The 26,488-nt window shown below is 36.0% G+C and overlaps 1 protein-coding gene across 3 annotated transcripts; it reads right to left on the reverse strand.

Moving 5' to 3' along the window:
- Positions 1–1,433: 1,433 nt before the first annotated feature.
- Positions 1,434–25,108, reverse strand: LOC120328910 (R-spondin-2-like). Of its 3 annotated transcripts, none has more exons than XM_039395599.2 (5): positions 24,931–25,108; positions 8,158–8,346; positions 7,237–7,392; positions 5,851–6,054; positions 1,434–3,977 (listed from the first exon to the last, which is right to left on the reverse strand). In XM_039395599.2, exons 1-5 carry the CDS (start codon positions 25,016–25,018, stop codon positions 3,784–3,786), a joined length of 831 nt encoding a protein of 276 aa, XP_039251533.2. In that variant the 5' UTR covers positions 25,019–25,108; the 3' UTR covers positions 1,434–3,783. The 3 variants fall into 3 exon arrangements, with proteins under 3 accessions (XP_039251533.2, XP_039251459.2, XP_039251609.2); XM_039395525.2 differs by lacking the exon at positions 24,931–25,108 and adding an exon at positions 13,081–13,374; XM_039395675.2 differs by lacking the exon at positions 24,931–25,108 and adding an exon at positions 13,081–13,371 and having other exon boundaries at positions 5,869–6,054.
- Between the last annotated feature and the right edge of the window lie 1,380 nt (positions 25,109–26,488).

Raw genomic sequence — 26,488 nt, forward strand, 5'->3', positions numbered from 1 at the left:
GTGAGCTAAACAAGACGAGACGTAAATTATTTAAATTTGCATACTTCTCAATAAACAGTTTCATAAATTTGTCGAGTAAAATTTGAAAAAAATGAAATTTCATGGTATGTTTAAAAGATCCACTTTAATAATACTGTTAATTTAAATTATATTTTTCACTCGAATAGGCTGCTTAAACGAGGCCTGTTCGTGATAAAAGTATGAAGAACGCGAAACAAAAACTAATGAATTATTGTATGATTAATTCAAATTTTACAAAGTTGTTTGATTGCGGATATTCTAGTACACCTAAATACTTTGACATCAACATTTTTCGCTAACGAATGTTTAATTTAAAGATATTAGGTATAAACGAGATCTTTACATATGTACATGCGTTCGCTTTTCTCGTTGTAGTTGAATTACGCTCGTCTGAGGGAGCCTGGCAAAATGTTACCCCTAGGAAATTATATTTATTATAACCCAGGGCAGGGGAGCTGGTTTTTTTTAAATCACGATTACTCCGGCCCCGATTCGAATTGTGGCTCCAGTTCCGGCTCCCGAGCTTCCTTTTTGGCGCTATAAAAATGTGTGTACTAATTTGGGGGTGCTAAAAAAAATTTTGTTTGCCCACTTCGCGTCAAGTTGTATGAACGCTTTAAAGAGACTGAAACCTACGGACAGAGGATATACTCACTTGGCTAACACAGACAGTACCTAACTCGTAATAGAACTAAAATAAGAAAATCGGAATAAAATTATGGCCTGACCCTAGTCTGGTACATATACTACGGGAGTACCACTTGTTATAACCCAGGACTGGGGAGCTGGTACGGAATCACGATTACTTCGGCTCCGGAGTCAAAGTCTATTCAAATTGCCACTCCGATCACGGCTCCTGAGCTTCTTTTTTTATGTCGTTTTCATGCCTCGGCTCTATAGCCATTAGACTTGACCACAAACATAAAAAACATCAGCTTGACTGTAGTTTTGAGAAAGTGGGAAGCAGAACTCTGACATAAAGGTTTCAGATATTGAAAATAAACTATTAAACTTTTTATTGTATAAATTTAACTTATAATTTATAAAAAAAATGATATATTCACAAAAGAAAGATTTTATTATTTTCAATATAAAATTATAAATGTGAAAAAATAATTAGATGCGGCACGCAGAGAAGTGCCAATTTTGAATCGTGTGCGCCCCGCGAATTGAGTTTTTAATTAAGTTTACTCTGGTACGTACGAATAATTCCATTCCCTTTGCGTTACGAAACTTATACCTGAGTCCAAATATTATCTATGCCTATGACGTTACAATGCCCCAAACCCCTGACTTAGTATAACAATCTATACTTCTACTATATTTTACGCACCCATGCCGTCGGTTACGGATAAACTCAATTATTATTTCCTAGCTTCATCCAACTCAATTAGTTTTCGAACACATTTTAGTGCAGAATTGAAATATTTATTTGCAAACATAAACAACAAAATATTGCACAAAACACTGAATAAACAGGAGTAAAACGGAAAATTGATAGATGTGTTGCTTTGAGGGACGAACTACATAACATCTCAGTCCATGGGTTCTCAACCTGTGGTAAATTCAGACCAGTGTTGGTTAGAGTCCATAAACCTTGTCAAATCGAGTCACAGGTCTCTCGAGACGAGTCAATTACAGAGACTCAAACTTCCCCATCACTCCTACTTGCGTTTATTTACAATCAAGAAAGTACATGATTAACTGTAGCCGTTGGTAACGTAGCATATTGCTTATTATGGTTCGAAATTTGTAATTGTCACCTTAGTAAGAACGTAACAACTAGCAGGTCTAAAAAGTGTTCCAAGCTACGAAAACTGCTATGCATGATACAGAAAAACTCCTTTTTCATGACTTAGGGAGGGGGGGGGGGTGCTCCGAACCTCAACCCAGGCTACGACCCTGCTTATGTTATTTGTATGTAACCTCAGCCACCAAATAGTAGGATATGCGTATAATTCGACAATCTAGAATTCGTCTTTGTAATCAATTTTTTTACAGTAAATTCTTATTTTATTCCCATTTTAAACGAGAACCAAAAGTTTTCTAGGCTATTGTCATCCCTGTGTCTACCCGTAGCTTTGCCTCACTTCTGAGTTAGTGTGAGTGACCATGGTATGAGCAAATTGACTTACTAAAAAATTGTTTACAATTTTACCATATTATGGATTTGAGCAAATGATGGCAAAGACATCAGGTTTACATAGAATAAATAATAGTTAAAATTGAACCAAAATAAATTTTCCGACGTCGAAAGCCCAATTGAAAATATAGGTACTCCTGAAGTATGCGCACCAAGATGTCGCACAACCTGAACCCTAACCTTGTAAACAACCTGAGTTCAGGTTGTGCGCCATCTTGGTGCGCCAAAATATAATACACAGAAATATGATAAAAACTGTACCAATGTCCCTAAAATTTTTTTTTCCAAACGAAAGAGCATATTCTTGTAGCTCTTATTAAAATTTATCTCCAATCTCGTATTCTTTTGTGTGTGATCTAGCTAGGACACAAAAATGACAAAAAAAAATTAAACCAATAAGCTCATAATAGAGCAGACGAATGATTTTCACAGTTTTTTTTGTTTAATTGAGGCTTCCATTAATCAGAAATTGACTAATTTTTTGGTCGGAAAACCGATGGGGGACAAAGTTGCGCTGACATCATTTTTGTACACGGAATTGATATAACTATATGTTTTCTTCAATGTTAAACATAGATTCTGCATTCACCTGATTTCCCAGTAGTCGAGGACAACACAAATAAAAAGCAAAATTTTAAATACAAACAAAATTAAAGAGCAATTTTTACTCGATGTTATCGACTATAATAATCGTAAAAACATTAGCAAGCATCAGCGGATATCAAGTTGTCACATAGAAAAATGTTATCGGCTGTCGTAGTCGTAAGTGAGAGTCGAGGACAAAACAACAACAAATAAATAGAATACACATCATTGAATTTGCTGCGACGGTTATCAAACTAGTCGCAGTGGTTCAAATTCATTTGTCAATTCCAGTCAAGTTGTCAAGGACAAGAACAACCACAAAGCACTAAAATAAACATCCCCAAATTCCGAATTTTGACGTTTATCAAACTCGAATACAAATTCTGTACCGCTTCGACAATAATATACTAACTTGGCAATTATGAATTACATACCCTCCTCTTCAAAAATAATGTAATAAATTGGGATTCGCGTCGAGTCAATAATTCAATCTCCTAACTAACTTGTAAATTACGACCAAATGTTTTATGCGATCAATCTTGTTGCCAGTGGGTCACCGGCATCTTCTATGATACATAATTCATATTTTGTTGAAAACAACGAACATTATTAAATTTCATTGTGAAAGTCTTTTTCAGTAAGATGTTCGTTGCTTATACAAAAAAAGCTACGGTCAGTCGTATTGATGGGTTCTTGTACGAAATGGGACGCTTTTGAATTTCTGTAGATATTGAAGGTTGCGCGTCCTTTATTAGCCGAAACCTCTCGGCCTTTGGTTGTGTATGATAATGAACATATAATGTAATATTCGGTAAGATACAATGTGTTGGTGCGAGCAATAGTATGGATATAACGTGCAAGAAGAGAATGTGAACTTATTGTTTATTCAACCATGCAATCATGACGTATATGGGACGTCAGAGTATTTGACCTCTGTGCTACAGCACTTGCCACTCGTGTTACGCATTTCCGGTGTCGTAAATTGGTGAGCATTGTCACGCTTTTAATAATCCAAATATGACGTCATCGTTGCGTCACCGTTCCGTTTGACCCAACACCGATGACGTCACGTTTTTTAATTCTATTGTGTGTCCAATCAAGCGTGGAATAGTACTATTGTCTTGAATTGTCTTTTTTCTTTTATTTCTCTTCTTTCCACGTTTTCTCTCCTTTTTTCTTCGTCTTTGTCTCATCCTTTTTTCCATTTTTTGGATCCATTTGTTGATCACTAAAATGTTGTAAATATATTTGATTAATTAAAGATGAGTAAGAAAAACGTTACGAGATTGGGTGTCGCTGCTCGTTATACAGTTTTTGTTCCCCGCGACTTCCCTTCCCCAGTAATGTAAATAACCTTTTTACCCTAATTTTTAGCGTTTTTTTTTTACTGGCTGAATAAACTTGACTAGTTAGAGAATCGCTAATAATCAGAAAATGCTAGAATAAAACATTTTGGACTCTAGTATTTATTTCAAGGATTTGAATATAAACCGTCAAAATGTACAAGAGGACCGTAATAACAACATGTTTTAAGGGTACTTTTCAGCTGAAAAAAAGCTATTTTCAGAATCGACACACTGCTAAAGAGAAAAGTTTCGAAACACACACTGTGACTTTCTCAGCCACATTTTAGAAAATTGGGTGTAGGCTCAATTGCGTTAATGCTAGCAACATATCGCAGTTGCTAAAGCGTCATCTTACAATACTATAGTGGGGCAAATTGGGGATAAAATTCATGCATCTGCAATTGGTTATTCGATTTCGTTTTTTTTTTCTTCCGTGATAATTGAGTCACATCATGTATTTATTACAGTATATTTGGTTAAATGCATTTATTTAAACGATCACCAAAGCCAAGCATATTATTCCAAGATGGCGACCTAGAACTGGTTAGCTATTCCTATATTGGACAGTATTGGTCACAGTATATTTAGTTAAATGCATTTTACTGATATGTTATAAACGCTCACCAAAGCCAAGCATATTATTCTAAGATTATGACCCAGAATTAGTTAGATATTCCAATATTGAACTTGAGACCTGTAACTGAATTAAACCGGTGTATCATTTGATTAAGCCGTCTTAACTTCCCTATAAAAATTCTATTCTTCGCGATTGGCTAAATATTCTTCGCTTTATCATTATGGAAGTTATTTTGCTGCTTATTATTAAACACCGTTTACTATACACCGCACCATTTTATTCCGTTACTCACAAATATATCAACACGTTACAACATTTGTTCTTCATTAGCTGAAAACAGAATTGTTTATCCTTTAGTGGACAATTATTTAGCTTTCGTACATTCAACTTCACTGGACACGAATGTCCACTATGGCTTGGTTTGCTAAATTGGTGTCGCTGTTGGGGATCATCTTATTGTTGTGGGAAAAAATTCATTACTCCGCAACAGTTAATTCCACATTTTCTGTATTTGAGAAAAGGTAGGCAATGCCGAACCTAAAAGATTTCGGCCTGTCCCAAACTCTTATATGTCAGTGGCCTTGCTCATATCTGGTATATACCAATGGTCTCAAATCGTTTGTGGTATATTCTTCTATGTGTATATTTTGGAACTTTCATTCTTCCTCACTATGTGTGAAGACCACACTCATGTACTCCTTGTTAACTCAGTATAAATGTATATTTGATAAATTTCCATAACAATAAACTAAGTTATCCATATGAATTCTAGTTAAATCAGCAGTAATACCGAAATAGGACGACAATTGAGTGTGTCGTAAATTCGTAATCTGTACATACGATAAGTTTATTTCAAGACTATCTTTTTAAAGTTGAAGTAATGCAAGCTAGGAGTGCAGAAAAAAGCAAATGAGATAGAAAAGACGAAACGAAAATTAATTGTGTAACCCGGATGTAAAGTTAGGAAATAGAAACGAGAGAGAAGATAAAACAGAAGGGGCCATTAGGGCCAAGAATGACCATTACGTCTACCAACAAATTGTGAATAACTGTTCAAGGTTCCCCAGATAGACTTTTTGGAATTTAAAATAATGTAGGTTATCAATGCAAGAAGAAATGGAGGATAAATGAATGAGAAGTTCGGAAATGAGAGAGAGAGAAAGGTAGCAGGCTCTTACTGTCTCTATTCCACTCACAGATGCATTCACTAGATGGTGTTTTGCATTTTTTCGTTTCCCGTAGTTTTCCGCATTTCCTCCCATTTTCTGTCGGATGCTGAAGGATTTGTCGCGTTCTTTTCTTTCTTCCATACTTGCATGAACGGGAAGCTGACCTGCGCGCACATTTACCCCAGGAAGACCAAGGTCCAACCACGCAATCAACTGAAACAAAGAAATTGTTAAAATAGTTGAAGGAAATGTACCCTGGTGTAATATATATGTTTCATTTGCAATAGTTGGTGTTCCCGTAGTATATGCACCAAGATGGCTCACAACCTGAACATAGTATGTGTACCAGGTTGTGCGTCATCTTGGTGCACATACTACGCCCAATAGTTCTGAACAAGCTGGCCTATCCGTGATATATGCTATACAAAGGGTGTAGTTTCTGTACCAGGTTAGGGTTAGGCCATGATTTCATTACGATTTTCCTTATTTTAGTTCTATAACGAGTTCAGGGACTGTATGTGTTAGTCAAGTGAATATATGCCCTGCCCATAGCTTTCAGTCTCTTTACAAAACTTGATGTAAAGTAAGCAAACAAAATTAGTTACCTCCATATTGGTACATACACTTCTGAAGCGCCAATAATTCTACATAAGCTGGCCTAACTGTGATACATACTTGACAAAGGCCGGCCTATGCGTGGATACGTTGAGCATTTATATCAAAATTGCCCTCTCCCTTTTAAGGGCATTCGCTCTGCGTTGCATTAAGTCGGATCAGAACCAAAGTTTAGTTTATTTCAGTGGTCGGCAAAGTTATTCAAGTGTAAAAATTAAAATCGATGTGGATAGTTGTAAATCTACGTCCTAGGCGGACTTGGGAACGTTTCTACTGGAGTCAGAGACTGAGCTGTATTCTCAAACTCTTCGTAGTCGAAAGAAACTTTAAGTTGATTTGAGCATTTTTACCAGTTTATCAAAGTATGCTTGCATACGTCGTAATTTTTGTTAAGAAAAAAATAAATTAATTTTTTGGTTGTTGAAGTCGAAGTCAAAATTGTTATGGATTTTTAAAAACTATTTTAGACACCGTCCTACGACGAAAACCTACTTACAATTGAGACTAAAAACAAATTGCGTTGAATGTCATATGAAGTTGAGGGCGCTCCCGAAGTATGTGCACCAAGATGGCGCACAATCTGAACCCTAACCTGGTACACATACTATGTTCAGGTTGTGCGCCATCTTGGTGCACATACTTCTGGGGATCCAAGTTAAGGGCAAATTATAAATATCGGCAAATTTGAGTCCCGTGAAAAACAAAAATAATGAATTTATTGTTTCATCAGTTGCAGAAAAAGGCGTTATTAAGCAAAACGATCTGTATTAAATACTTTACCTTTATCTTCGCATTTCCCGTTGTGAGGATTTGCATATAAATGGCTCGGGCATTCTTCCACACATTTTGCGTTTTCCGAATCCAGAAAAAACTTGTCCTGGCATGTTGTGCAGTAATCACTTGTAAAGCATGTCTTACAGTTCGCTACTTCACACTCTGAATAAAAATATGCAAGATAAAAATTAATTGGGAAATTGGAATAAAATTATGGCCTAACCGTAACCTAGTACACATACTTCGTTCCGGTGTCCGCCATCTTGGTTCACATAATATGGGAGTACCAAAAATTGTTACAAAATATTGTGTTTAGGAGGTATGAACTTGAACAGAGCAGCTTCAAGAATCGCGGTATCGGTAGTTGGTACAGGTACGGCATAGTTCACCGGTATAGCGTTTGCCCGCCCGTAACGTCGCTTAGAGATCTGTACGATGGAGCTATTTATCAAAGCATCTTCTCCAGAACCGATTTGAGTTAGACATATCCGAAAGTGTCAGCCATTTTGTTGACATGGATGCCATTTTTTTGTATAATGACGTAATACAACGCTTAATCGCGCCTTTTTCTCCAAACAAGACCGGATAAAAGTAGCCACTGACATCTAACAATATCTTAAAAGAATCTCTCTACAGACTTACTTCGCTGTAGAAGCTATCCAAGGCATATAAGCGCGCATTTTCATCTATCTCGGTTGGTTCATTTGGTGAACGAATTATCGAAGCAAGGAAAGTATGGTTTTCAGTAAATTGTTCAAGAATAGAGCAAAATGATATCAGGAAGGGCGTAAGAATTTATGTCTCACCACATATGCCGCAAAATTAAATTTAAAAAACATGTTGAAAACTTGGGGGTTAAAATCTTTGGAGCATTGCCCCTCAGGCTACGCCTATACCGCAAAACCCTGCAATAGGAGGAATGCTTACTTGAGCATGTGTTCATTTCTCTCCCTCGTTGTCCAAAATACCCTTCTGGACATTCGTGTTTGCAGGTTCCATATTGCCTTCCACGTTCCATGCTGATGTAAAGAAACATTCTTCGCCGACAAAGTAAGCAACCGTTCGTCTCATCGCACTTAACGCATCCACGCCCACAAGCCAGGGATTGTCTGTAACCTGAAAAATCAGTTATCAAAAATAATGCAGATGAAGTTCGAATTAGGTCATACAAGTCATTAGAAGTAAAGAAAATTATTTCTTAGAGTAAATATGTAGGCGCGATGACCTAGTGAAGGGATGGCGAACCACTGACCCGCGGGTCACAAAGTGACCCACGTCGTTTTATTCGTGACCCACCAAGGCACGAATGAAATGAAAAAATGCTAACATATCAGTGCTAAATATTGATAAAACCGGCCTTAAATTATTAACTACTACAAACTATAACTATTATAATGTACCGTCAGTTGGGCAGTCAAGGCTGCGATCGCTCATATTCGAATTTATATTTCCGGGCCGGTATGATAATTTTCAAAACCCCTTATCTTAAACTCTGCACCGCTGTGTACCGATATTCAGCTATTGGCTCTGACAACGTTTATGATATAACAATGCAATTGATCTGGTAATTTTTCGCAACGCCTCGTCTATTTTGGAAGTGCACCTGCATGCTTTTTAGGGGTAATACGAGAACTAGATGCTACTTTGCATTTTATTAGTTTCTCATCTACAATGCCGCTGTAAAAACAAAATATTCCAGATTTGAAATAAAAACCTAGAAATCCGAAATACCAATGGGGCAGTGTAAAAGCGCCCTAATGTGGTTGGAAGCAGATCGAAGAATATCACTTCATCAGAGTGGAATTCCCTCTAAACTATTTGGTACCGTAAATTAATTTTCCTCATCATCTTAAACGTTTTTGGTAATTAATATGCGTGTTTTCGTACTCTCATTTCATATAATCGAGTGCCATAAAAAGTCTCTAATGGAAATGCTGCATAATCCCAAAACTACACCAACACCAACAGAAGCTCACAAGATTTGATTCAGAAGTTTCTTATAGATACAAACATTGATTAAATATCTGTGACCCACTCTCTTCTGTTCCGCGATAAAAATATAATTTTTGACCCATTCATCGGAAAAGTTTCGCCATCCCTGACCTAGTGCATGGGTGTGCAACCTTTAATAGAGGAGAGCCAGATACACATAACTGGGTGAAACCGTGGACCGTACCTTTTGTTAACATTGACTTTCTAGTACTTGCAGGCGATACAATTTTTGTCATTGATAGGGATTGTTCGCTTCGCACAAGCTAGCTATTATGAGATTGTAACGTCATATACATAGATAATAAATTGGACTCGAGTATACGCTTTGCAACGCAGAGTGATTGGAATTACCAAATTGAAAACTCGTTTCGTGGGCCGCACATCATTCAAATTCTCCGCGAGCCGCACAATTTTTCCTCGAGGGCCGCAGTTTGCTAAACCCTGATCTAGTGGTTGAAGTGAATCATGATAGAATTCTAGATTTGAAAAGTGTTCTCTATTCTTCGAGAAACGCGTGTTTTCAACACACAATTCATGAAACAGGTTGACATTTGTAAATACAGTTACAAAGCAACACAAAACATTAGTTAAGAAAATTCACAGCAAATACAACAGCAAGACGGCGTAGTGCTTGGAGCTTTGAATACTTGAATACTACTTCTCGAATACTAAGAGAAATTTTATGTGACAATTTCAATTGTAATGAGTCTTCTCAACACATTAACTACTGAAAACATAGAATCAATCATTCATTCAGTCGGACAGTTTGCTGAGCGTTCATACACAATAAAAGAAATGTTTCATCAATAACTAACTAGAATTGACTTCGGCCTTTGTCGGACAGAAAAAAAAACAAGATGGCGGCGGTTTAAAATTTTCGTCTGAACTGCTTAGAATAATTTACTGTTCAATTCAAAATGTCTAGCCCCAGATCTAACTTTTCTACCTTCACAGATTAAGATCTCCGCATTTCAAGCAATTCACCCATGGTGTAATAAAATGGGTAGAAATGTATGTAGAGGAGTATATGTTGCAATTAATTTACAATTCGATTACATTGCACTTTGATAATCTTGATGTCTTTTTCCGTTTCAAAAAGTTTTTTCTATATTTTCACAAACGCTTGTTTCGATCACACAATCGATAATACACGTTACATTAAATTCTTTGGACGAAAAAAAAGGAATTTTTTCTTCAAAATACTTATTTACACAAGCTTGTCCTTAGTTCTTTGCTATAAATAAAGCAAGAACTTACCTCCTAATTGTAATACGATCTTGATTATGACGTCATAAGTTCGTGTGATCCCCTATCACCATCGAACAGATGTTTCTCTGGCTCAGATAACTTGAGCCCTTAAATTTCCGCAAAGCGGATTAACCTCCCTGCCTTGTGCAAATAAAAAGGACATTTTGCCACAGAGGCTAACTTAAGGAGAATGTCTTGCTTGTGAAATGTCGCTCCCGAAGTATTCGTACCAAGATGGCGCACAGCCTGAACCCTAACCTAGTACACATACTATGTTCAGTTTGTGCGCCATCTTGGTGCACATTCTTCGTGAGCTCCCGTGAAATTCCATATTCTATCAATATCTGCTGACAGTTCTATCGGCAGAACAAAGCCTATAACTAGGCTTACTATGTAATAAAACAAAAAAAACGGGACAGTGCGGATTAAACCTTGGTACGATTACGAGGCTTAGTCACATTCAAGGTATATGAATATTAGTAAAATTCGAATCATTGCAAAACGTGCAGTTTCTTTTTGGCATTTTAAATAATTCAATTTGATTGAATAGTCTTGCAGCACACTAACACAAATGTATTTCTGTAACATTTTGTCTGATCGGGATCAGACTTTTTAACACAAGCATTTTCCAACTATGATCATAGTACAGTAGACAGTTAAATTGACGTATGAATCTTGTGATAATTATGACATAACAATATAGTAGCTTTCTCACTTAAATATTGAACTGATTTGCACTATTGGAGTCTACCGCGCGGGACCGCTTGTCAAAATTCGGGATTATTTCGACTAAACCGGGACGCGTGGTAAGCTTACCTATGTGTATGCATACATTCCAAATCTTTTAAGTGAGCGCCCTATAACGTACAAGTATTGCACAGGGGTTCTTCATCTTGAACGTTTCATTGAGGTTCCGCGACGATAAAAAGGTTGAAAATCACTGCCTGTCGCACCCAATATTAACAGTGAGTGTCCAAATATTCCCGACTATGTGACCACACTGAACCACTTCACAATTACATTTCAAATAAAGGTTGTTTTCAAAATTGCCTAATCTGTGGCCTCTTATTTGAATTATTCAAGTGGGTTCGGTTTGATTTGTCTCAAGTTACAATCGCCGATGTCACAGCTGACAAAATCTAGCTGGGTAAACTAAACCTAAATCAAGACATAGTGGATCTAATCCCCGGTTCGCGTGTTATTGAGACGAGATTTCATCAAAACAACACAAATTGTGCGAAATGCACAAAAACATTGCAACGTGCGTTGATGATTTGGTTTCTGCGGGACTAACAACTCATCCCTTTTCTGTTATAGTTGAACTATGTATGTCTGAGGAAGTCTGACCTTGGTCAGACGAAACGTTACAGAAATTTATTTGTGTTAGCGTACATCGAGACCCTCGAATCACTTATATAGATATATGTAATATAGATTTTCCGCAGTTATGTCAGAGGAAAGGGAAGTTGATAAGCCGAAAAAATTAACGATAAAAAGACTCGTTCATATGATCGAGCAATTTTGCCGGGGTAAATATAAATTCCTATCCTATATCACAGAATGTAAGGACATTTCACAAAAAGCCGTAAGCTGTAAAATATAGTTGGGTGGGTAGAAGTGCGCAATTTTTGATGACATAATCGCCCACTAAAAAAACGAATCCCATAAATTTGAAATAAAGAAAAGTAATATATTTCCAGCTGCAATCTCCAACCACTGGACATTTCAAAGCAACTGGTCCAGTAGTTAAGAAGAAAAGCGATTTTTTCAAAACAAGAAAAAGGAAACAAATGCTAACAACATGATGATCAACAACAGCATAATAACGAAACAATCCATAGATACATTTCATGTCCAATAATATATTTCTCGTCCACACAAAGGAACATTGTTAGTATTTTGTTAAACTGTTCAAGGTTTCTTATTTCGATAGTTTTTTCTTGTACAGAGAATACTTGATAATAACAAATAAGACTTTTTAAGTCTTTTTCGTCCATCGTCTATTGAGTCATTACGCTTTGCCATTATACTACACGCATTTAAACGTTTTTAATAATTTTGTGTTTGTTAAAACAAATATCTAAATCTATTTTTCTTGCTTTCTACGTTTTATAAATTTGCCTTTTACGATTTTCTCTATTTATATGCAATAGAAGGCCATAATACTATTGTAAACTGTTCCAATGAGAACAAAAATATTCCAATAGAACATAACATACTTCACTTACTTTCTACGTTAAAATGCCAACTTTGCACAAAAACTGTTTGCAAGAACAGATACTAGAATGGGACACTATTACACAATACCAGGCAACCATATAAAATGTGCTAATGGAGCAAGAATATACCAAAAAAGACACTCTATTTTATTTCTACGTTATGCCAATGTTCCACAAAAACTGTTTGCAACATAAGAACAAATACCAAATGGTATTAGGTTGAGCACAAGACACTGCACAATACCAGGCAATCACATGAACTGTTATTTCATGGTCGAAAATATACCAGTTGAACAAAATTTACTTTCCTTTTACATTAAAATGCCAACTGAGTACACAAATTGCTCTTTTTGAAGCAAAAATAAAAAGCAAAAAAATATACTTTACTTACTTTCTATGTTAAAATTCCAACTGCGAACACAAACTGATCGAAACAAAAGAACAAGCATTATAACGGCATTCATGTGAGCACGAGAAACCATTCTGAACGAACTCAAGAACCTAGCTCACAGCAGAGCAACCGCAAATATGGTTGATATTGCATCCCACTCTGTGCTTATACAACCAACTCCCCATGGATACAATGTGCGGTCTGATTTTAAAGTACACCGGTATAAAGTTAATATACACGTGCAACATAGGGATGATCCGCTTCCTTATTGGAGACCGCAAACCTAATATACAGTAGCGAAACTCATGCCAAGTTTATTACATTAAATATCATTTTCTTAATTAAATTTCAACACCAGGTCACTGTGACGTAACATATACGTGTGTTGTGGTGTCATAATATCGATTCATACATCATAAATTAGTATATTATATTGACCTCGGGTTATTATAAAACGAAGTTCAGTGACCTCCAGCGCTATATTAAACACATTATTACACAATAATTGCATCCTTTGAGACGTTGCATTCATAAGGTGAAGTTGTCAACGAAAGTAAATAGTTTGGTTTGTTTTCGTTTGCCTGATGGAATGCCTGCGAGATTTATAATCAACAAACTTTAATTAAGCAAAGGAAGTTGGAGTCACGCTGAAGACGGCCTGAGACTAGTAAAAAGCATCGAACACACAAAAAATTGTAATAAATCAAGCGAGAAGCTTTATTACAACATATCGTCACAATAAAACCATAGTAAGGGCTACCTTGTGTTACTTTTTCCAAAAATGAACGTTTTTTATCTTCTCTAATCACGCCCCGCGGGCCATATTTTGGTCTGGGTTTCAAAGCTATACTTTTTTTTTACTTTTGATAGTGCCTTGTGCCCATTGTCAGTACAAATGTATAGTTTACAATTTTATTTTATAATTTACAAAATTTTTCTCTAAACTTTGAAATAGTATAAAAGCTAATTTGATTGTACTGTGGCCTTATAGTTAAAATTTGATATGTAAAATATTTTAAATTTTGTTCAATTTATCCCGGTGGGCTCGTACATTCACTCGCATCCCTAGAAGTAGGGTTGCCACTTCTGGATACATTTTTTTTCGAATCGAATCTCGAATCAAAAGTTTTCGAATCGAATCTTTCCGAATCTGATTCCATTAAGCTTTTTTTTTTTTATTACATGCGTATGTTTGGCCAAACTCACAAAAAAGCTCAAATCTAGAAGAAAAAAATTTGAAAATGGAATAGGCTATATAGCAAGGGTGATGAGGGTTTTTCAGTGAATAAGCCACACTTATTTTCATCATGATAAAAAAGATGTAGGTCATAGATATCACTAATAAATGCATTGATGAAAAACTTGCTGTTGCAACTTATCTGTGAGTCTTACAATACTGAGTTATTGTGTTATACTTGTATCAGGGCTGAGGCAATTTGATGGAATTCATATGAGAAAATAAGCAGGGAACAGTTGTACTGTTATGTCGTAAACACAGTAACAGCACTGCTTTCCCTTGTCCCACACCAGTATATGTGACCGTGGTATTTCCCTTCTTGTTATATTGAATTAGGGACGGCCTTATTACCGATTCTTTATCTTCAAAATCTTAGTACAATATTTTATATTTATGCTAGCAGCATAGAGTAATACGACAAAAACATTCTAATTGCATCTGAATTACTATAAATGGGAAATGCTTACAAGAATATGATTGAAGACGATAAAATTAACCACGATTAAATTAAATTAATTTCGATAAAAACAATCGTTCATCCGACTACGATTGCGAACAAAAATTTCCATAAATATTAGAGACAGTATTATTTGTGGCAAACAGCGTTATTGGCTAACTCGGGCTTCATTATTAATGTGGACTACGTTTAATTTCGTAATTCAGAAAGTCCAAATGTGCATAATGGACGCCGCGCTGACTAGCGATAATTGGTTGACGCTTTATCTCGATCAAACATGGTCGCTGGGGCTAAAGTAAGACGACATTCGCACCGTATGCTCGGTCTGGTATGAAATCTGCCACGTGTTGATGTAAAACAGTGCACAAGTTGCCATTCCTCAAGTATGATTTACTCCCACCTGTCCGTTATGACATTTGCTCGAAATAATCCGAAATGTTTTATCCGCTTGTATCGCGCTAACAAAATTAAAAGTAAATACTACTTTTTTTGGTAACAGCTGAAAAAAGACGTGTATGTATTATTACATTATGTCCCCCTGATTTCGTTTACCGCCACTCGAGTGGAAGCCTGACAAACGCAAACAAAATAAAAATATATTTTAGGATGAGATACATGATTGTAAATTAACATTGCCGGCCGATGAACTCATTAAGCAATAGTAGTCTTCAAATATTGCTCTCAGAACAAAGTTTAAATTAAATTTCAATCAAAATTAAACATTATCTAGACGTCGTTAGCCGATTCTTTATCCAATCATGCCAGGGCGTACAATAACTTAGTGGCAGCGCAGGTGTGCTGTTAAAAATTTTCATCAAAATTGTCACGAATTTTCAGGTATACGATCCATTTGAATTCGCGCATAATGGAAACTTCGGCTATTTAGTGGAAAACTGAACTCGCAGTTTGCTGGTAATTACGCCACACATCATCTCGAGTGATGCGTAAAAGAGTGTGTTGTGTCGAACTTGAAACAAATGACGGCAGACAAGTAAAAAAGTCAATCACGAAAAAATCATTTTCATTTATTTACGTCCCGTAATTTGTTGCTATTTGGAGTGCCGCATAAACGCATTCGGCAGTTTAAACGCCACCGAAAACAACGATTAACAAATATTCAATGTTTTTCTTTCGGTCCCGTAATTTGGTGTTATTTGGAGTGCTGCATAAACGCATTCGGTAGTTTTAACACCGCCGAAAACAACGATTAACACACGTTCAATGTTTTTTTTTCGGTCCCGTAATTTGGCGTTATTTGGAGTGCCGCATAAACACACTCTGGCAGATTTAAAGCCGCCGAAAACGACGATTTAACAAACGTTCAATGTTTTTTGTTCGCTAAATCGCTCTCTTTTTCCGAATCGCGTAAATCTGATTCGAATCGATTCGGAAAAGATGCGATTCGAATCGATCCGATTCGTAAATCCGAAAGTGGCATCCCTACCTAGAAGATAACCATTCAGGTAGCACAGAAGGCATATCGTATCATAGGCGTACGATCTCGTATAATATTGTGTAACACGCCATTCGTTAGATATGAAAGTACATGTTTGATAGTGAAATACGTTTGTTTGTTCTCAAGATACTGTTTCGTTCGCTTCCGGAATTCGTATTATTGCAATTGTCAATAAGTTTTAATCTAACAACAAAAGCGTCTGATATCGGTAGTAACTCAATGTTTGCACAAGACATTTTTGATAGACCAAACGAGTATCTGTAAACACAATGTTTAAATGGTTACGGCACAATAAAACGGTGAAATTAATGTCATTTCACTGTAGATTGGGTAGGCTACAGCAGGGCTACTTAACTATTTTTACCGAAGATCCGCATACAAAACTTCAAAATTATTTGGGTCCGGTGTTTCCAGAAATTATATTTCGGCATCCTTAAACGCGTTATTCCTCGATCGGCTAAAGATTATCAGCCAATCAAGATTGTTTGTTATGATGTTATAGTTCTTTTCATATATATTCAGAACAATGAAAGACATTTTATAAAATAATACTTCAAAAGTGGGGCTAATGACCCAAAATAAAAAATTTGGTGCGGTTGGAATCAAATACTCGAAAGGTCCGGATTTGGACCGCGGTCCGCCAGTCCCTGGGCTACAGAACTAAGTCGACTATGAACAATAGAGCAATGCTCAAACATATGGGCACGGAAGTCGAATGACTTCGTCACAGAGCCTAATTTTGGCTGAAAATACTCTATAGCTATAACTTGACCATTTATTGATCGAGTGACGCAAAATTTTCCCAATAAGACATTTAAATGGGATATTTTGTACAAAGTCCCGGACAATGCTCATAATAAGAAAATTTGGGTTAGAAACGCAGATTGCGCTGAAAATTCAACTTTTCAAATCATTCTTAACCCCAACTGGATAATAATTACTAATTTGGTATTTTAAAACATGACGGAGGTGTTTTTTCAAATGTCACATTTTTGCATTAGTGACATTTGTACAAAATATTGTTTATTTGGTCCATGTGACGCCGAATTTACATGGTCGGCTGGCGGACATGACTTTCCGCATGCGAATTGGCAGTCAGTACCGGTATATGGCAAGACAAAACACCGAGTTTGCAAAACGAAATGATAAACATAACGGCTGTAAGACTCCACGCTCACGAAAGAAGAAGTGTTACCGCGAATCCTGTTTCTTTAGTAAAATTGGGGTTTAATTGGATATAGAAAAAATGCAAAATTATGGAGGGTACTATTGTATATTGTGTATTGGCTTGCAAGTCCTTTCCCCTCGTTTACCTTTATTTTGGATCCGTAGGTGGCCGGCTGTTGCCATAAGGATGCTCGAATGAGTATTAAATAGACAAATATGAATCTTTTATCAGCAGTTTGATTGGAGTTATATCTCGTTTTATCTAAAGAAGTTATACTATGATCTTACGAAAGCTCACAAATATACTTTCTATTTTGTGGAAAAAGATTGTGTTATCCTTGGCAAAATTTTAGTTAGCATTCCAATGTTTTGCGTAGTGTAAATATGGTACACATTCCTAAGGACCCTCTTATGACCTGAAGTATTATGACGTCAATTTCGTCACAAATATTCTAAAATTAGGTCACTCTTACTCGACCTAACAATACTTGAAAAGACTCTCAGCCAATGTTTTAGTTGTTTTCTTTTGATTTTATTTACCGTCTGGGTGCTCTAAGTACATTGCTAACATGCCATGTTTTCTCACAAGATAAATATGTCTTAAAATAGGAATGAATCCAAAATGGATGAACATCTGCGCGGCTGTAGACGAAACCAGAGATTTTTATAAATATCAGATTGGAATTATGCGAATATGACTTTTTGAGGCGTTTTTACATTTTCACTCTAAACAAGATTCTTCACAATCATTCGCTTATATGTTGGAGTCGAATCCAATTCTTCTCCGAATCTCGAATACATGGGAGATATATAATTATATGCGGCTTTTTCATTTTAATTAGTCCTGTCAACAAATGAATTACTGAAAACATAGAATACATCACTAAGACAAATGGCCGAGCGATCACACACAATAAGAAATAATTTTTATCGATAACTCACTACAGAAAATAGTCCTATGTCACAATTGCGTTGGAAAAATATGACTTCAATAAAAAAAATTAATGAATTCACCTCGACCATAGGCGGAAAAATCAAAAACAAGATGGCGGCAATTCGAAATTTTGCCCTGAACCGATTCGAAGGTGCTCCCGTAGTGTTCGTACCAAGATGGCGCACAACCTGAACATAGTATGTGTACCAGGTTAGGGTTAGCAGGTTGTGCGCCATCTTGGTACGAATACTACGGACCGGTTCCAATAATTCACTATTCGATTCGAAATGCCCAGCCCTACTTACATGCAAAGGACTAATTTTTTAGGACCGGAATCTTTCCGTTTAGGCCATGGATCTTCAACCAGTGAGCCATGGCCCACTGCTGGGCCAAAGAAACATTTTCAGATGGGCCACAAATCTATTAAAATTTGCTAAATTTACTAGATTAAATAATAAATTTAGTTCATTCGTGTCACTATCGTTAAATTTTGATTGTAGTTGCAAAAAATGACGATGCTGTCTTTTCGCTACTGAGTGATAATTTTCATCCTAAATATTGAAGTGTCTATTTTTTCGGATTTTCTCTTGTCTTTTTCCCTTGGCATGAAAATATAAATGGGCCACAGCATTTTTATGCAACAGACGCAATCTCGCTGTGACCTCATTGATAATTAATATTATCACATGTACCTTGCGAAATTTCTAAAATTGTATAGAAATGCATATCATCCACTGATGTGCTATTTTTCGAGTAACAAATATTTCATAAAAATATCAATTTTGCCTGTTTCGTCAAGTGGCATAAATTACCATCGTCAAAACCCTGTCCAGAATAGAGTAAAATGAGATATTTCAGAAATATGAAAGCCTAAACGGGCATACTTTTAAAGAACTCCAACGTGTCGTGCAAGAGACGTCATCTTGCTTTATTTGTCGTGGGAATCGTCAAACGAAAATGCTAATATTAGCAACCGAATAAGTACAAGTGCCACAGCATACCCCATCTAGATAGGACAGTAGGGCGGGGCGTGTAGCCGTTTCCTAATTGAGTAGTTACCCGATTAATATGTTTATGCTAATATTTCGAAGGTGCCCGACTAGGAGCGGTGTTTGACCAAATTCAAAACAATTATTAATTAATGTTTAATTACTTAAATAATTTCATTTTCTATAAGAGATCGGGACAATCCGAAATATTTTCTCAATTTTTTATTTTATTTGTTTATTACGCTTTTACCTTACGGACCAAGTATAGAAATATTTTGGGGGACCCACGGATTCAATCCTCACAAAAGAATATAAATTTTAAAATTACACGTAACTCTATTTTCTTCTCTCTTTTTTTACGTTATTGCATATGCATGTTAGCAACGAACTTTGATTGAAATTTTTCAGATATTCAAATTCTATCTTCCTAAAAACTAATTAAACAACTGAAACTACCACAATAAGAATAGTAATTCATATGCAACCATAAAATCACAGGCCTAGTACTCGAAAATTAATTAATATATTATGCAAAAATGCAGGATTTGCGGCTGAATTCAATGTATAGGGTGTTCATAAAGTCTTACAATTTTTTAAATTGCAAAGGAAATTTATCGATACCATCCATATATTGTTTTGGCCCTCGCAGATGTATTAAATGAAGTAAAAATACTAAACAGTTACTGATTAAAAAACAATAAACCTGGTTAAAATATATTGAGAACTGACTTCATAACAAAATTAAATTTTTAAAGGGACTTTATGGACACTCTGTTACATGTCATCAAGTAGATTGCATTAGCATGTCTATGATACCGCTTCCAACAATATGGCTACCCATAACTTAACATGTTCGCAACCCTGGAGCGTGGGAAAATAATAATCTTTGGTAGTGAAACCAAAAAGGCGCCAAATATGTGGGGTTATTAACCCCAGAATTTGTACAACATGGGTGTAACTACTCATGTATCAACCGATTAGGATATTTACTAAATATTATTGCAACGTTAAAATAGTCTTGGCTGACCCACGATTTGCAATTTATGCCGGTCGTATGACTGTGATATATTTAGGGAATAAACGGTCATTAATTAAACTAATTCTCGATTACGAGAGCTAAACTAAAGCTTCTCTGAAGACATATTTTTAGCTAAAATATTTAATTTACAACTATTCTTTGAAAATACTACTAAAAACTGAAAAATAACGCGCAAAACTTGAAAACAACGTGATGTTTACAACCATGCTTGAATATCAGATATTCAGATTCAGATAATTTATTTTCGTCGTGCAAGAAACATTATGAACAACACAAGCATAGTAAATCAAGGCAAAAGAAAACAACAGACACATAATGTTTCGACTGCAATTAACGAGGAGCCGCGAAAGACTATCAAGTCATCGTGTCAGCGACACCATTAATGGTTACGGAAATATCTGCCAGAGCGACAGAACTGTCTGAACGGCTGCAGAAATTGCAATTGTTACGTCATTACTGACTTATTGCTGATTAGTTATGGTTACGGAAATAAGCAAGGAAATCGATGCCCGGGGAACATACATAAATTGGGTAGGAAATGAAGAATCAAAAGTAGTCCTTCCGAAATAAAGCAGATATTTACAAATGGCGTATTTTCTTCATTTTAAAAGAAGTAATTAGGAAATTTATGAGTTCGATTTTTTTTGGGGGTCAACCTGATAATTACAAGAAAAAATAACATTGGAACTAACTTGAAGCCTCTAATTAGTAAGCGAACCCCTACTTCTGTTATTGCTTGATAAGTCGCCAGCAACACTCACAATTCATTTGTCTTCATATCGAATTACAACCACAGAAATAATTTCGCTTAGGGTGGCGAATATGACATCACTGCACGATATTATATCATTGGGTAAAAATAGCCTTTAACCGCAAGTCCCTATTCCCGACTATAACAGGAGCAACTATAACAAGAGATCGATGCTCTAATATATGAACATTGAGTCCAAGACAAATTCCTTTTTGTACCGGTATCAATTAATCTCAGAGTTTTGCGTGAAGTCGCTTCAAATCGGAAACAGTCGCACGCTTGGCGGACTATAAACCGCGTTCCCATTAAAAATAAAAATATAGAGAAATTTTTGATAAATAACAGATCTCATAGAATTCATAAAAAATTGGGAATAAACAAAAATAATAGCTTTTCAACGAAAAATACAATCTTCAACCACTGGAAATTTTATAGGTCTATTAGTGAATGAGAATATTTTCATAACAACAAGAAGAAAAATACCAACAAAAGCAACAACCCATATTTAACCCAAAATTTTGCTGTTTTCTTTTAATTTGTAGCAACACTTTTTATATTGCATAGGAGCACTTTTATATCAATTTCATGCCCATATATTTGTGCGTTGTTCTCTTTTCTGTCTCAAGCATTGCGACATTGCCTATCTTCGATGCTCTCAAATCCCGGAATAATCGATATTCTAGAACAGGGTTGGGCAAGGTTTTTGGATCAAGGTTGTGGCAGCATCAGGCGGGCCAGATTGAATCACCCAAAGAGCCGGATTTGGCCCGCGGGCCGTACTCTGCCCATGTCTGTTGTAGAATCTAGAATTACCGTATATATATTTATATATAACCTGGAAGGCAAGTTCTCAAACGAATACAATTACTAGTTGTCTATTAGAGTAACCTTATATAACTCTTACAAATTTTGACTAATTACGAGTAACGCGCTCAAAATTACGAAAAAAATGCAGTAGGAAAGCGCAGAGGGGAATACGAGAGGTGTATATCACGTAACGAAGAGTCCACTATTTATGATAAAACTAGAGAATACGTAATTGTAGGTTTGGCCAATCTGGATCTACATTCTTAATGACAGCGATGACACGGTCGCCATTTTTAAACGCTCTCAACACGCGATGCGGTTGGGTGATGTAGTTAATATGATAAGTTAACAATGTATCAAAAAACATGCTCGGTTGAATGGTCTTTTGGGGTTTTAGTCAATCAGCTAAGTTAAGGGTATAAATAAAACAAAATCAAAATAAGATAAAAATGAGAGGGTAATTTATTTTTCGATATGGAGAGAGTATATTTGTTGGGTCATAAATTCGAGGATTTGAAACTCAACAAGAATAATAATTTATATTCGGACGATAACAAACGGGATGCCAAAACGAATAGGAAATGAAAGGCGACACAGTTTTAGCTGGCAGCAATAGATCCAGTCACCAATAAGTCGCTTCATCCATTTGCATGAGGTAATGATTCAAAATCGAACACCGAACCCATAAGTTACTAAGACGGATTTGATTAACAATATGAAATGAGAAAGTCAGGTATTTGAGTCATATATTGACTATCAAAGTACCGATTTTATAATACACTTTATTTCGTACATTTTCAAATGTTTGAATTTCCAAATTCTCAAAGCGATAATTCAAAATCGGACACCGAAACGATAAGACGAATTTAATTAATAATATGAAATGAGAAAATCAGATATTGATTATTAAAGTAACGGTTTTATAGAACACTCTACTACTCACATTGTCACAATTTTTTAAATTCATAAATTTTCAAAATGTAGTATGCTCACAATACCCTTAATTCGATATTTAAATGAAACTATTTGTTAGAACAATGACGACCGACCAAAAGTTGCGGAACCGAGAAACTTTCGCTTTTTGAGTTAGTAGGTTTCCAAATACCCTACACCTGCTACTTAGTATTGTATTCCATGTTTTTGTTTACAAAACACGGGTTATGGTAAACCTACGCGAACGACGCAATTGATGCCAGAAAACAATAGCTAATAAAAAAAGATTCAAAAAAAAAGTTGGAGGATGGGGCCCTCCGTATAAACGAGGGATGGCCAACACGCCGCCGGTCGATCGCCACGTCCCGAGTAATCGATCGCATCTGATGTTGAGTGAATTTGATTTATCCCAAAAATTTCCTTGAGCTGGTTTCATGCAGCGCCTGCTGTGTGTTTGAAAACAGGGCGAATTCAGTATTGTACACACGCAAAATACGATATACACATACTATACAGTGTACACTGTACTATAAACTAATGCGTTTTAGGCTCCGATATGAACATAAGAAAACTTGTTAAACATATTGAAAATTATAAGGCACTAAAATTTGTAAAGAATTGACACTCATTCGATGTAAACACAACTGTTTAACATGCAATAGAAAGTCCTTTTGGTGGCGGTCGCCATAAAATAACGCTTTTTGGGATCCTAGTGGGGACATAAAAAGGTATGGAAATCAATTTTTAAAATATAAAAATTTTTTTAGTACAAAATTTAATTGACCCTTCAAAATCTTCCTTCCTCTCCCCTGTACTTTTTTCATATTTCGCTGAACAAAGTCTCTGTTTTTGCTCTTTAAATATCCGACTTTTATCTGCCATTGCAGAATAGCAGAGACATTCAAATAGCATTAGGAACCTATTTGCGTATACATGCATACATGCGCACGTATTTAGCCATTTAGGACATCTGCTCCTTATATATCTATAAACCTTCAGTACACAGGCTCTCAAAATGCTCCATACGGAGACCCAGGCCTTCGTGAGCGAAACCTAGACGTTCCGCAAACTAATCTTTTACGTATTAAAATACTAACTTGGCTAAATTTGTAACTGTCCAAGGAGGCAATACCGACATTAACAAAATTTGGCAACGATAGCGTCGAAATGTGGCGATATGGCGGTAATTCAAATATGACATTGTCTATAAATAGATAATGCTATATTTCAATTACCGCCTTGTTGCCACATTTGGACACTGCCTTATTATAATATGTTTGCAAGTGTACTTCTTAAATGCGAAGCAGCGAGTCCTTAAATGAATATTGTGTTTTATTGACGATGTGTTTTTCTTTTCATTTTTATGATTTATTGTGTGGCTCCGTAAAAATTAGGTAACCTCCTCAAGAGCCCACAACACAAGAAGTTTGAGAACATCCGCGTTAATAAACTAGGCCAGGGGTGCAAAACCCCTGGCACACGTGCCCATTTATAAGGCACGCGGGCGAGGCCTCGGAAACGAGATCATTCTTCTTCACATAAAAAGTTCCAAGACATGAATTATCTGATGAAACTCGGTGTTTGTTTATTCATTGTTTGTTAACAATTCGGTATTTAAACTCTTTTTCTCCCTTCATGACATATGGCTACAAAGAAATATATAATGAAGTAACAACTGAGCGAGTTCTCGACAATTTTGGTCGGCACGTGGAAAAATTTTGTCAATATATCTAGCCGATTCTGGCACGCGAACCAAAAAAGATTGCACACCAGAAATAGGAAATAGCAATAAGCTTCCATACAAAAGATGCCGCTTGGTCATTGACAAAAATGTTTTATGTAAAAATCTTATCCTTTTGAACACATTTCTGAATAGGTTTAATATGTTATTGACTAAATAATTCCTTCTCATTTAAAGCTATAACCTCTTTTAATTTACCATGACGACGTTAGAAAAACAGTAAAAATATACTTGCTCAAATATGCAACCAATTGAAATTCCAAAGCGACAATAATATAAACAAATCTTTCCTATATTGCACCACTATCGACGTACAATGAAATTAAAATACCGACAAACCTTTTCGAGACCCCCTCCTTGCGCCAGTGACGACTGACAGACAGACAAATAAAACAAACATAATCCGATATTCCATTAAGATCCTCATCACACTCGTTGAAGTTAAAATGAAGTTTTGTTAAATCCTTTCGCTAGAACGTTCTGAAATCTGTTTTTATATGTAATTTTAATTAATTTATCATCTGTAAAAAATGTAAAAGATCAGTGGAAGCTTGTACAGCGCCTGGTTCAGAGTCGAAATTGTATGTAGAACGATTATATATACTAGCAATGTCTATATTCGAATAGTCTAGCTTTAACCTGTGCCGAAAACAAAAGTTTGATGATTTGCTGTGTAAATTCGCTGCAGTTTACTTGTAGTTTGTGCTAAGTTAAAATGTATTAACATAAAGAGGAAAAATGGGAAAAAATTAAACGAATTAATTTTAACTAACTAAATCGTGATTTTAAATTATTATCCTCCTTCATACTCTAGCAATTCTGGTTGCAATCCTTGTCACTCTGAGCTCAGTAATATATAAGACCTGCTCCGCTAACAATCTAATGCCTAACCCAAACTTAGATTGTCAACTATTTTTAATCAAGTGCAATCAAAACCTGTTACGAGCATTTTATCTATTGCAAGCAATTAGTTAACTCTGAAGACTTTTGAAAACTCACGGTATTCGGCCTCCGGCCGGACTCGCTGGCTATTACGGTCCAACTTGGCAATTAGAAATTTTAGGGTACTCCTGAAGTATGCTCACCAAGATGTCGCATAGCCTGAACCCTAATCTGGTACACAACCTGAATTCAGGTTGTGCGCCATCTTGGTGCACATACTTCAGGAGGTCCAATTTTAAAACCCCCGCCTCTACAAATTCCTGGCTAAGCCCCTGCCGCCAGAACCTTCAAAAAATAAAGTTTCAAATATCGATAGCAATCAGTCAATTATTTGAGCTTTTCTAATATGAAACATTACAATACAACAAGTAAAACAGACTAAATTCTAAATAACGGAAAATATTATAATTTCACAGACAAGATCATATTCCTTGCTGGGAAAAATTCTAGAATACCAGATTTTATTCCGATTTCCCTTACTTTAGTTCTATTACGAGTTCGGGGACTGTCTTTATTAGCTAAGTGAAAATACTCCCTGTCCATAGGTTTAGTCGCTTCACACAACAAAATGTAAAGTAGGCAAACAAAATTAGTTTCCTCCATATTGTAACACATACTTCTGGAGCACCTAATAAAGTTAAGAGTCTTACGTATCACCCCGTCTAAGTCCGGGACAACGATAAAGCGAGCCACCGAGGTGTGATCTATCACTGACTCGGACCAAAAACACTTTCTGACAAGCCTGTCTATTCCGGTCATCAGTTTCCTATTTGTCGAGTAAAATCTCTCATTTTATCGCGAACGAAAAAATATCGACCGGTCTCTTTAACGCTGATTAAATGTTTACGGTACATCGAATTAGCTACAAATAACATTGCTTTTTCTTCCCCAGAGAATAGAAGACTGTCACGGCGTGAGATGAAAAAGTTTCCAAGAACACGCCACTATATATATA

This window comes from Styela clava, chromosome 14 (genome assembly GCF_964204865.1).
Source record: "Styela clava chromosome 14, kaStyClav1.hap1.2, whole genome shotgun sequence".
NCBI lineage: Eukaryota > Metazoa > Chordata > Ascidiacea > Stolidobranchia > Styelidae > Styela > Styela clava.